The 14,381-nt window shown below is 38.7% G+C and overlaps 1 protein-coding gene across 1 annotated transcript in view; it reads left to right on the forward strand.

Moving 5' to 3' along the window:
- LOC107670917 (netrin receptor DCC-like) overlaps positions 1-14,381 on the forward strand; it is a gene marked incomplete at its 3' end in the record, with an annotated part of 205,240 nt that overhangs the window by 157,717 nt on the left and 33,142 nt on the right. The window contains exons 9-12 of the mRNA XM_016463737.1: positions 3,314-3,468; positions 5,046-5,194; positions 5,366-5,504; positions 9,614-9,663. Of these exons, the coding sequence (XP_016319223.1) occupies positions 3,314-3,468; positions 5,046-5,194; positions 5,366-5,504; positions 9,614-9,663 (493 nt within the window). The remainder of the gene's footprint in view (positions 1-3,313; positions 3,469-5,045; positions 5,195-5,365; positions 5,505-9,613; positions 9,664-14,381) is intronic.

Here is a 14,381-nt window from a genome sequence, read left to right on the forward strand (position 1 = left end):
GTCTGACCACGGGGTGAAGGTTTGGCGGCAGGCCGGTGTGACTTGGACCCGGTGAGTGCCGCGTTGCCACGCCCACCTCGGGACTCTGCCATGGAGCCAGTGTTGAAGCGGTATCGTATGAAGCAGCCCCAGTGGCGTGACTTCCTCTGCAGCTGTCATATGCCCCAGGAACCTCTGAAACTGTTTCAGTGGGACCGCCGTCCTGCTCTTGAACATATTCAGGCAGTTCAACACCGACTGAGCACGTCCCTGCTTGAGGCGTGCTGTCTGTTCGACCGAATCCAATTCCATACCGAGAAAAGAGATCCTCTGCGTCGAGTAAAGTTTGCTCTTTTCCCAGTTGACCCGAAGGCCCAACCAGCTGAGGTGTGAGAGTACCAAGTCCCTGTGTTCGCACAAATGATCCTGAGCTGGTATGAGCCAGTCGTCGAAGTAGTTGAGAATGCAAATGCCCTGCTCTCTCAGGAGAACAAGGGCTGCCTCCGCAACTTTCGTGAAGACACAGGGCGACATGGACAGCCCGGAGGGGAGGACCTTGTACTGATATGCTCGTCCTTTGAACGCGAACCGCAGCAATGGTCTGTGGTGTGGAAAGATCGACACATGAAAGTATGCATCCTTCAGGTCGATCACTGCAAACCAATCTCGGGGACGGATGCACCCGAAGATGTGTTTCTGCGTCAACATCTTGAACGGTAACCGGTGAAGGGCCCAGTTCAAGACACACAGGTCCAAGATCGGTCATAACCCACCGCCTTTATTGGGTACAATGAAGTAGGGGCTGTAAAACCCCATCTTCATATCGGCTGGAGGGACCGGCTCTAACGCATCCTTCGCCAGTAGGACTGCGATCTCCGCACGCAAGACAGGAGCATCAGCCGCCTTGACTGATGTGAAGCGGATGCCGCTGAACTTGGGGGGATGCCGGGCGAACTGAATCTCATAGCCGAGTCTGATGGTCCGCAGGAGCCAGCGAGACGGTTTGGGTAGCCAGGCACCCAGACACCGTACAAGCTGGACCAGCTGGACCAGCAGGACCACGGACATACGCGCGGTGGGGCAGTGAGGTGAAATGCAGGGACCCGGTCCGTGGGCGGACCGAAGAGGGGTCTGAGTGTGCGGTGCAACACTTACCTGGTTCCACGGTTTGGCAGAGGGTGCGTGAGTAGGGCCTTTGATGACGCTCTCGAACCGCCCACTGCTGCCTGCTGGTGAGAGAGGAGGATGAGTGTGGTCCGGTGTTAGTCCGTCCGCGACTCTCCATGCCCTCTTGGGACCCAGAGATAGAGAAAACTGCACTCTTGTCGAGATTTTTGGAAAACAGATTCTCTACCTGGCCCTCCTCCAGGGGAGGGAGAGGTGCATTCACCATCCCCCAAAGAGCAGTTCCCTCTCTCTCTGGGTCGCCAGTCCCAGGGCCTCTTGCTCTTCCGCTCACCACCAGGTTTGACGGGGGCCTGGACGGGCGGGGCGACCTGCCTCTTGCTCAAGGCTGCTGCGAATGCGGCATGGGAGCGTGGGAGGATGCAGGGGGCCTCCCTCGGCGACGAGCAGGCTGGGGCGCTGCGGCCGGCGGACGGGTGGAGGCAGCAGCTGCCCGCAGGGGCAGGACGTATCGAATCGCCTCAGTCTGCTCCTGTGCAGCCGAGAACTGCTGGGCCATGTTCTCAACTGCGTCGCTGAAGAGGCCAGTCTGGGACACCGGGACCTTGAGGAACCTAGCTTGTCGGCATCCCTCATGTTGACCGGAGCCAGAGGTGACACTCCTGGACCACAAGTGTGGACATCGCACGACCCAGAGAACTCGTCACTCAGAACGCGAGGTCAGTTGAGGTTCGGAGCTCTTTCAGAACTTCTGGATCGTGACCATCCTTGTGCAGGTCCCTCAGTGCTTTAGCCTGAAGAACCTTCAGTAACGCCGTAGAATGTAAGGCGGAGGCAGCTTCTCCACAGGCCACATAAGCATCATTGGACAGAGCAGACGAGTACCTACAGACCCGGGAGGGGAGGCACGGTTTGCCCTGGGGATAGGCGGTATTAGGACACAACTGCATCACAACCGACCGCTCCACCGGGGGGACCCCCGTATACCCCCTAGCTGCACCACCGTCGAGAGTGGTGAGGGAGGAGGAGTTAGCAGGTCGGTTTCCGGCAGAAAAAGGTGCCATCCACGACCTCGTAAGGCCCTCATGCACCTCTGGGAAGAATGGCACCGGGGTGGGGCGCTGAGAACCAGCACGGGCCACCCCGAAGAACCAATCGTCCAACCCTGAGGGCTCGGGACACGGTGGAGGTCTCCACTCAAGCCGTACCCTCACGGCAGCCCAGGAAAGCGTAGCCATCATTTCCGGATCCGATTCAGGCATTGCTACAGTCCCGTGACTCGTAGTGACCGACTGAAAGGGAACGGTGTCTTATGAAATTAAAAAATTGCCATTAGTTTTCTGTAAGGGGTAGGTTTATATGGGGTTAGATCTCTGCCATAATTCTGCATGCGAAAGATCATATTTTGAGCACACGTAAGTGCATTTTGTACGCGAGTGATCTGAGTTTTGTGGAGAAAATGTTCGTCTCGCAAAGAAAAAGTATTTTGAGTGCACTAAAATCAATTTTGCATGTAAAATAAGTTTTTGGATGTGTGCCGACCATAATAATAATTATGCACACCTGAATATAAGAAATGTTTTACTTCCAGCCTTCATGAATAATTATATATAAATTATAAATGATTAAATACAAGATTAATAGTAGTTATTAAGATTGATATCGTTTGGAATTGGTAAAATGTGCTTGGAAAAAAAGTATGATCAGAATATCAACTTGCATAATAATTATGCATGCACTGTATTTTTCCTCTTCTGCTGTCGTGGTAATGCAAGGAATGTTGTCATAGGTTGTCAAGGCAGCCAATCAGAATTTAGCAGCCTCGTCTCTGATTGGCTAGAATTATGCAATATTGTAACGCTGGGTTGTGTTGATCAAGCGAGCCGTTGGCATTTAGAGAGCACTGAGGGTGGGCATCAGGTGAGCAAGCTAGTGAAACGTTGCATGCGCAAAAGAGAAGGTCTGCACAAATCCAAAAACTTATTTTAAATGCAAAATTTATTTTCGTACGCTCTAAATACTTTCTTCTTTGCGAGACAAACATTTTCTCCACAAAACTCGCGCGCAAAATTGTGGCAGAAATCTAATCCCATAGGTTTAGGTGTAGGGCGATAGAAAATACAGTTTGTACAGTATAAAAACCATTACCCCTATGGAAAGTCCCTGTAAACCACAAATGCAAGTATGTGTGTGTGTGTGTGTTTGACAGGGAGCGCAGCCTGAACGTGACAGGGGCCGAGAGTCTGCAGCTGACGGTCAGTAATCTCCGACCGGAGGCCACGTACTCCTTCAGGGTGGTGGCGTATAACGAGCAAGGGCCCGGAGAGAGTTCAGAGGCCATCCGACTGTCCACGCAACCCGAGCGTAAGAGTCGCCTCCTCTCAACTTGAAATATACAGCAGAACATCTGATATCTGACATCAGTCACACTGAGAGCAATGGAAACTAACTGTGTTTGGTGATTGTGATGATGCAGCAGATCTCTGTAAATGTCTGCAGTGCTGTGCAGATGTTTGAAACATCCCATAATGCTCTAGTTTCCTCCTGAAGTCACACAGAGGAGCAGCGTGAGAGATTTCATTATATTATCACACACACACACTCACATGCACACACACACTCACGCACACACGCACACGCACACATATGCACACGCGCACACACACACACACACACACACACACACACACACTCACAGACTGGAGTTCTTTAACCTTTCTATTGGGCAGTGAGTGCTGTCGAGCCGTCTGACCTTTTCCATCCAGATTCCGGCTCTTCCTCACAAACAGCCTGAAAGACAAACACACTTCATCTCTGAAATATGAATATTATGTAAATGTAAAGCTCATCTGCATACGGACATGTTTCTGTGCGAGCTGCTGATCAGTTATCTCATGTGTTCCAGTGTCTGATCCAGGATTATTATCCTTAACTGAAACCATAAAAAAATCACCACTCATCAAAACAAAATTAATTTACTAAAAATATAAAAAACATAAACTTAATGTCAACATTTCTCATTTTTGTTTAGTTTTAGTTGAAGTTCTAAAATAAAAAATAAATAAACAGAAAAGCTAAAACTTAAAAACTATATAGGCATATTTAAAAGAAAATAAATATAAAATAAAAATGACAAAAACACGCAACAAAAAAATACTAAAACTTTTTATAGTAGTTTTAAAAAATCATAGTTTAAAAAAATTGTTTGTTTGTTTGTTTTTTGTCATTTTTATTAGGGGTTTTTTTTTGTCTATGAAATAATAAATATTTTAGATTTAAAATGTTTTAATAAATATTTATTATTATTTATTATTTCATAGTTTCTTCCCGAAGTTTGTTTGTTTACAAGCACAAAAGATATTCACTGTTACAAAGCATAGATAAAACCATAAAAAAAATCACTACTCGTAAAAAAAAATAAAAACTAGTTTAAGTTGAAGATCTAAAATAAATAAAACTAAATAAACCGAAAAGCTGAAACTTAAAAAATATATAGGCATATATAAAAGAAAAGTGAAGAAAAGAAAAGTAATATAAAATAAAAATGACAAGAACACCCAAAAAAAAATACTAAAACTTGTTACAGCAGTTTTAAAAAGCAAATGAATTTTATTAATGTTTAAATGAGCTTTTATTTTAATATTTTCAGTTTTTATTTTAATTTTAGTTAGTTTTAGTAGTTTTGTTGTTTTTGTTATTTTTTTTGTCTATTTTTTTCCCCCAAGTTTGTTTGTTTTCAAGCACAAAAGGTGTTCACTGTAACAAAGCATAGATGAACACAATGAATACTAATATCAGCAAAATCAAACGAAATATAAAAGTAGAAATAAACTCTCACTCAAATATTGAAATCAGCACAAACACGACGTTTCTGCAGTGCATTCAGACCCATGAAGAGCCTGTGTTTCTCATCTGTCGACGGTGATGTGATCGTTCATTAGTTCTGGTTCCTGGTCCAGTGGAGAACCTGCGGGCAGAAGCTGCGTCTGCGTCGTCCATCCAGGCGTCCTGGGATCCTCCGTCTCACGCCAGCGGCCCGGTCCAGAGCTACCGGCTGCTGTGGACTGAGACCTCCACCGGAAAAGAGCAGGTGAGAGTAACCTGGTTAGTATTATGACAGAAGTCTGACCTGTTTCAAAAAGCATGCTGGATTGGTACAGCTGCTGACGGCCGAGTGCTGTGATTGGTCGGTGATGTCTGTAAGGCGGGGCTTACTGAAGGCTCATTAGCATGTTGTTTTCTGACCGCGGTGTTTCTCCAGAACGTGGAGGTCGTGGGTCAGAGCTATAGGATGGAGGGCCTGAAGAAGTTCACGGAGTATTCGTTACGAGTGCTGGCGGTCAATCGGCACGGTCCTGGCCTCTCCGATAAAGACACGCTCATCACCACGCTCTCAGACGGTAAGACTAGTCAACTCTAGTCAACTCTACTGCTAACCAGCCTCTCATTAACCCCCACACAGCCATAATCACGAGAGGGAGACTGAATTTTCTGTGAGCCACAAGTTCGTGAGTTTGGTTTCAAAAGATGAAAAATGAATAGAAATAAAAACACTAGATAGTAGAATTACAATAGAATATACAACAATTCTTTTACAGCACCTTCATAAATTTATATCTTTATTTATTTTGTAGTTGTAGAGTAACAAAATCTTAAAATATTAATTTTTTTAATGTTTTATTTTTTTATGAATTAGTTTGTATTTTTATATTTTCTGCTTTGTTTTTGTTATTTTCATTGGCTATATAGTTGTTGTTTTTATTAATTGTATTTCAGTTCTAGTTATTTTAGTGCATCAAGTTAAACTAAATGAAAATAAAAAATAGCTGAAATAAATTTCTTTACATTTTTATTTCAAGTAATGAAAATGTTTTTTTACGGTTTTAGTTTTAATTTTACTTTACCCAGATTATTTATATACTATTATAGATTTTTAATTAATATTTTAAATGAGGTTTTATTTTTATATTTTCCAGTTTAGTTAAAGTTTTGCTGATTTTGTTGTTTCATTTAATGAGTTAACTTAGAGTTGAGTTAACTTTATTTCAAGTATCAAAAATGTCTTCTAATGTGGTTTTAGTTTTAGTTAACTATAATAACTCTCTACATTGTCATCTTGCTTGCATCTGACCTCATAATTATGACTTCACAGCTCGTAAATACGAACGTCTCAGAAGGATTTGAGCTCGTCGTGATTCGTCTGTTCCTTCATCACTGAAACACATATTCCAGTCATCTGATTCACGACTGCCATCAGGTCACAACATTCAGGAGATGTTTCCATAAGCCATCCACTTAATCACACACTAATGATGGCTTTGATGTGGCAGTCATATTCAGGCCGTCACATCTGAAGTGTCAATCAATTTCAAGGCGTGTCACTCAACTCTGTCAGACTGACGCGAGACGTTTGAGACACGTTTGATTTGTTTGCATCTCCACTGCATCTCCATGCAAGAAGCAGCCGGGATCTTCCCTCAAATTCAGTTTGAGTCCCCGGAGAGAGAGAGAAAACACACACACGCCTTCCTGATCAGAAAATGAATATATTTATTCATAGTCGCCATCTTGGCTCAATGTGTCACAATGCATTCTGGTACTGGTGCATCAGATTTGTTCAGGAGAAGCTGTGTGCACTTTCGTTTGGATGAAAAAATAAATAAAAAAATAAAAATACAATGTTTTAAAAAAATGTATAAAATAAAATATATTTTAAAATATTAATAACATATAACATAAAATAAAATGTTTTTTTAAATATTAATAAAAGAAAATAAAAATAAAATATTTAAGAAAATGAATAAAAGAAAATATATTGTAAAACATTAATAACATGAAACATAACCTAAAATAAAATGTTTTTAAAAATATTAATAAAATGAAATATAATGTTTAAAAAAAAAATCATAAAATTAAATATATTTTAAAATATTAATAACATATAACATAACATTCTTAACATGCTGCTCAGACCTGCTGCATTCTCCCACTCGCTCTGATCCATTCCCATCATGCACTCCTCTGATTCTTTGTCTCATATTGGCGTGATTTTCTCCAGTTGTCTGTGCGAGCAGCTTAACCCGCGCGTGTCTTTCTCTAATTGGCTGCAGTGTCTTTTTGCATTAGCTTCAGCGCAGCTCTAAGAGGCTGTGGGAATTTATTGCGTGTCAGCTTCCATTAGAGACGCGCAGCAGAATGATTCAAATGAGCCGCTGCTGCTCCTTCCCCATTTCACTGCTTAATTAAAGGCCCTCGTGTCAAGCTAATGAAATTGTGTGATGGCATTCTACACACACACGCGCACACACATATCCATGCACTCACACGTATGCGCGCGTATGCATGCACACACAAACACGCGAGCGCATATGCATGCACACACATTGCAAATCACGTTGAATGGGGGGTGTCGATCGCAAAATCACATGAATACTCATGAACACTCATCACATGCACACATAAACACTCATGAACATGCATATGCATGCACACACACACACACTCACACATGCATGCACACACTCACAAAATTACACATGCATGCATACACAAACACCCATACATGCTTATGCATGCACACACACACACACACACACACACACACACACAGGAACCAGTTGAGTCCTCTGCACAATGTGACTTTGCTGCAGCCTGGAATTGAACTGCTGGGTTGGTCTGGCCAGAGGAGACCTGGCCCCCCGACTGAGCCTGGTTTCTCCCAAGGTTTTTTGTCCGTTCTGTAACCGATGGAGTTTTGGTTCCTCTGGCTTGCTTAGTTGGGGACTCTTAATTTCCAGCGATATCGTTGACTTGATTGCAAAGATACTATTTAAACTGAACTGAGCCGGATGATGACATCACTGAATTCAATGATGAACTGCCTTTAACTGAAAAATGAGTGTTTACTATTGTCATTTTGCATTATTGACACACTATTTTCCTAATTAATGCTGTTCAGTTGCTTTGACACAATCTGTATTGTTAAAAGCGCTATATAAATAAAGATGACTTGACTTGACACACACACTCGCTCACACACACGTATGAGCATGCAGACACACATATATGCATGCACACACACACTCACACACACAGGCATATGCATGCAGGCACACACACATGCATGCACACAATCACACACACATGCATGCAGAGGCGGACAGTAACTAAGTAAATTTACTTGAGTATTGTACTTAAGTACACTTTTTGAGTATCGGAACTTTACTTGAGTATTACTTTTTCTGGGAACTTATGATTTTAACTTCACTACATTTGAAAGACAAACAACAATTCAATAATAAGAAGTTAATATTGTGGTATATATTAGACACAATATTGTCTGATTTTGCTAAATTGTGTGCGTGAAAATATTAGCTATAAAGCCACAGAAGAACTGTTGTGTCCACTCTGTTGAAATGTAGATGAATGGCTACACATAGATGTGTCCAGAGCTGTGTGAGATCACTACCATCCTGCTTTTGTGGGGGTGGGTAGGGGTCACGTAGCAAGGTGTATTTTTATGTACAGTTAAATTAAGTATACTTAGTATTAAGTATTAAGTATTGCAAGTATTACATACAACAATAAAACAGTGCATTGACATAAAAAAGGAAATTTACTTTTGGTACTTAAGTACTTTTAAAAGCAAGTACTTCTGTACTGTTACTTAAGTAAAAATCTGTCTTTACAACTTTTACTTGTAATGGAGTAATATTTGACCAGCAGTATCTACTTTCACTCAAGTAATGGAGTTGAGTACTTTGTCCACCTCTGCATGCATGTATATGTATGGACGCACTCACATCCACACACATATGCATGTGCACGCACACACACACACGTACATGCGCACACTCACACACACACACACACACACACACTCACACATATGCATGTGCACACTCACACACACACACACACACACATGCGTGCGTACATTCACACACACACACACACACACACATGCGTGCGTACATTCACACACACACACACACACACACATGCGTGCGTACATTCACACACACACACACACACACACATGCGTGCGTACATTCACACACACACACACACACACACATGCGTGCGTACATTCACACACACACACACACACACACATGCGTGCGTACATTCACACACACACACACACACACACATGCATGCGCACACTCACACACACACACACACTCACACATATGCATGCGCACACACACACACACACAGTCTTTTGTTTAATCCTGTCTCCAAACTATTAGTCCAAACTCATGCAGCGAGTCCTCAGATAACCTCCTGACCTGCAGAGCATCTCAGATACGGCCTGTTTATCTGAAGCCTCATTGACAGATTGATTGTGTTCCTCTGATGGAAGAACATCCGTCTGCTGCTGTCCCGCTGGAGCGAGATAGATTCCCTAACTTAACTAAACCGGCTAACTATCTCCAGGGCCATTAGGTGACCCGTGGGGCGCATTAGTGTTGATCCTGATGATTGTGGTGTGTGTTTGTGTCCGCAGTGCCCAGCGCTCCACCGCAGAACATCTCACTGGAGGTCGTCTACTCACGGGTGAGCTATGATTCAACTGCATTCACTCAGTATTAATTACGAGGCAAAACACGAGAGACATGGACTCAGCTCTCAGCTCATAGATGTCAGCTCTGTATGGTTGGGTTGAACACACGTGTGCGTTCACATTATGAGGGAGTGTGTGTGTTTATATCAGTCAGGCTCGTATAAACCAGCACTGGAGCAGTCAAACACACGTTATTTTGGCAGAATCTGCAGAGTCTGAACTGTAGAGGATTGGATTGAATTGACTGGATTGACTGCAGCAGGCTCTCAGATGTCTGTAAAGTGAGCAGATCTGTGTAAAACACACGAGGTCAGAAACACTCCTGCACTGATTTCATTTCAGGTTCAGCACACACACGGGTGACAGGATATTACACGCGTGATCATATCATCATGAGGAGCTTGCACTCTATCACACATTCATTAGTATATTTTATTATAATATTATGACATCATAGTAATTAGCCTTTTTAATATTTAAAGAAATTTTCTGTTGTTTTCTAAGAATAATTATTTATAGGAATATTTTAGATTTTTATATTATCAATTCAATTCTTATATATACATTTTAAATTATATTAAATAATTACATCATTATATATATAATGTACTATAATATATAATAATGGTAGTATAGTAGTATAAGTATTTATTAATATATAAAATTAGCTTATTAGTCATTTTTTATAATTGTATTTTAAATATTTATTTTTAAATAAATTTAATAATATTTTAAATTAGCTAATATTTTCATATTGTCAATTTTTTTTTTTGAATTTAGTTTGTTTAATTTATTTTGCTATTTGCTTTTTTGTAATTTTTAATACTTTTTTAAACTCTGTTTCTATTGAACATTATTCATTTTTTTATAATTATATTTTAAATATTTATTTTTAAATACATTTAATAATATTTTGAATTTGCTATTTTCATATTGTCCATTTTTATTTTGAATTTAGTTTAAGTTTTATTAATTTTGTTATTTGCTTTTTTGTCATTTGTATTACTTTTTTTACTAAATTAGTAACTTTAGTAATTCTAATGAAACTTATTTGTGTTCAGTCAGTTACCAATGCAACATTTCTAATTTTAATTTTTTTTATAATTATATTTTAAATATTTATTTTTAAATAAATGTAATAATATTTTAAATTAGCTAATATTTTCATTTTGTCCATTTTTATTTTGAATTTAGTTTGTTTAATTTATTTTGTTATTTGTTTTTTGTCATTTTTATGACTTTTTTTTAAACTCCGTTTCTATTTAACATTTTTTAAATTAGTAACTTTAGTAATTCTACTTAAACTTATTTGTGTTCAGTCAGTTGCCAATGCAACATTTCTAATTTACGTTTTAGAAATGTAATGTTTTCATCTAATATTTATATGTGATTTTAATCAGCTTAATTCCAGGGAATAATGAAGCTGCTCTGAAACAATCAGCAGTGTATAAAGCACTATAGAAATAACGGTGACTTGACTAGTTTTGGTTAACAGGGTTGGTGTAGTGTTATCTTCTCTGGATAACGTGTGTCTCCTCTAGTGTAACACTGTGTTCTCACACTGAAATGAGCTGCTTTGTCTGAGCGGCCCGATAACGGATTGTTTATGTCAGGAAATTGGGTTTCATTGTGTGCCGCGGCGCTTCTGCCCATCCAGAGACCAACAAAAGAGCCCAGAATGCATTGTGTCCGTCTGTCGCTCTGCAGAATGATGATTGTGACGTCAGATTGAGCAGCAGCCCGTCTCTATCACACATCAGCTCAGCTAAATCATCAGCAGTGTGTTCAGGGTCGTGCAGCTGCGACTCTGACGCTAATGATTCTCTCTGATATTCTTAAGAATTAAATATGAATGCAAAGGCAATGTGAGACTGAGACATTTGGTGTGAATCCACAACTATATTTCACAAAACTTGCTCTTTTCTTGCCGGCAGAGCCACAGCGATGCATCATGTTCAGCAGGGTCATTTCCAGACGGAAACATTTTCATTTTTCACTGGAAAATTAAACTGTCTATTTGTGCATCATTTGCTGCGCTGCCAGTGGTTATTAATGTGTGAATCAGACGGATGGCCTCTATAAACGAATACAGCCGGCGAGAAAGAGGGCAGGTCAGAGAGCCGCGGGACGCTGCAACAGTGACAGCATCTTAAATATTTATCGATTTCATGAGTCGTTAACTCGCTTTTCTTTCCATTAGGATTCAGTCAAGAGGCTTGTTTCGTCTGATGAATCAGAGTGATGTGGAATATGAAGTCTAGCAGATTAATTATGTGCTTCAAAACAGAGGAGAGAAAGTGGATGACAGTGTGATAAAATACTAAGACAATATAAAGAGTTGACTTTATGATATTTATTATTAAAAGACATTTTATTTTTAAGATGTATGCATATCGTGAAATATCAAAACTGTATGTGTGTACATATATACATAGTTACATACATTCATATATATATATATATATATATACTACATAAGAAAAACTTCAGAATTGTGAGATATAAACTAAGGATTGCGATAAAAACTCAGCTCTAAAAATAAAAACAATTCCAAGAAAAAGCACCAGAATTGCAAGATATAACAAGACAAATTTAGAATTGTGATACAAACTCGCAATTCTAAAAATAATGACAGAACTGCGACATATAAAGTTAGAATTGCGAGATAAACTCGCAATTCCAAGAAAAACGTCTGAATGGCAAGATATAAACTCAGATAGAATTGCAAAATATAAAAGTCAGAATTTGCTAGAAACTGTGATATAAACTCACAATTGTAAGAAAAACATCTGAATTGCAAGAAAAAATAAAAACAGAATTGTGATATATAAAGTCAGAATTGCAATATAAACTCGCAGTTCTAAGATAAAACATCAGAATTGAGATATAAAGTCAGAATTGCAATATAAACTCGCAGTTAAAACATCAGAATTGAGATATGAAGTCAGAATTGCGAGATATAAACTTAAAATTGCGATAAACACTCAACTCTAAAAATGAAAACAATTCCAAGAAAAAACACCCGAATTGCGAGATATAAACTTAGAATTGTGAGACAAACTTAGAATTTAAAAAAATGACAGAACTATGACATATAAAGTCAGAATTGCGATTTAAACTCGCAATTCCAAGAAAAACGTCTGAATTGCAATACAAAGTCACAATTAAAAAAAAAAAAACGATAGAACTGCAATATATAAAGTCAGAATTGCGAGATACTGTCATATAAACTCACAATTCTAAAAAAACGTCTGAAATGGAATATATAAACTCAGAATTGCGATAAAAATGTGCAATTCTAAAAAAAAACAGAATTGAGATATAAAGTCAGAATTGCAATATAAACTCGCAGTTAAAACATCAGAATTGAGATATGAAGTCAGAATTGTGAGATATAAACTTAAAATTGCGATACAAACTCAACTCTAAAAATAAAAACAATTCCAAGAAAAAGCAGCCGAATTGCGAGATATAAACTTAGAATTGTGGGACAAACTTAGAATTTAAAAAAATGACAGAACTATGACATATAAAGTCAGAATTGCGATTTAAACTCGCAATTCCAAGAAAAACGTCTGAATTGCAATACAAAGTCACAATTAAAAAAAAAAAAACGATAGAACTGCAATATATAAAGTCAGAATTGCAATATAAACTCGCAGTTCTAAGAAAAAAAATGACAGAACTATGACATATAAAGTCAGAATTGCGATTTAAACTCGCAATTCCAAGAAAAACGTCTGAATTGCAATACAAAGTCACAATTAAAAAAAAAAAAACGATAGAACTGCAATATATAAAGTCAGAATTGCGAGATACTGTCATATAAACTCACAATTCTAAAAAAACGTCTGAAATGGAATATATAAACTCAGAATTGCGATAAAAATGTGCAATTCTAAAAAAAAACAGAATTGAGATATAAAGTCAGAATTGCAATATAAACTCGCAGTTAAAACATCAGAATTGAGATATGAAGTCAGAATTGTGAGATATAAACTTAAAATTGCGATACAAACTCAACTCTAAAAATAAAAACAATTCCAAGAAAAAGCAGCCGAATTGCGAGATATAAACTTAGAATTGTGGGACAAACTTAGAATTTAAAAAAATGACAGAACTATGACATATAAAGTCAGAATTGCGATTTAAACTCGCAATTCCAAGAAAAACGTCTGAATTGCAATACAAAGTCACAATAAAAAAAAAACGATAGAACTGCAATATATAAAGTCAGAATTGCAATATAAACTCGCAGTTCTAAGAAAAAACATCAGAATAGCGATATAAAGTCAGATTTGCGAGATACTGTGATATAAACTCGCAATTCTAAGAAAAATGTCAGAATTGCAAAATATAAACTCAGAATTGCAACAAAAACTCGCAATTCTAAAAAAAACAACAGAATTGCGATATGAAGTCAGAATTGCGAGATATAAACTTAAAATTGCGATAACCTGTGATTCTAAGAAAATACAACAGAATTGTGAGATACAATGTCAGAATTGCGATATACGCTCACAATAATGTGGAAAACTGTCATAATTGTGAGATATAAACTAATTCCAAGAAAAAAAAGTCAAAATTCTGGGTTTACATCTCGCAATTTTCAGGGAAAAAAAAAATCAGATCACAAAAGGCGGAATTATCTTTTTATTTTATTTTATATTTTATTTTATTTTATTTTATTTTATTTTATTTTATTTTTTAT

This window comes from Sinocyclocheilus anshuiensis, unplaced genomic scaffold (assembly GCF_001515605.1).
Source record: "Sinocyclocheilus anshuiensis isolate Anshui unplaced genomic scaffold, SAMN03320099.WGS_v1.1 scaffold1266, whole genome shotgun sequence".
Classification (NCBI taxonomy): Eukaryota; Metazoa; Chordata; class Actinopteri; order Cypriniformes; family Cyprinidae; genus Sinocyclocheilus; species Sinocyclocheilus anshuiensis.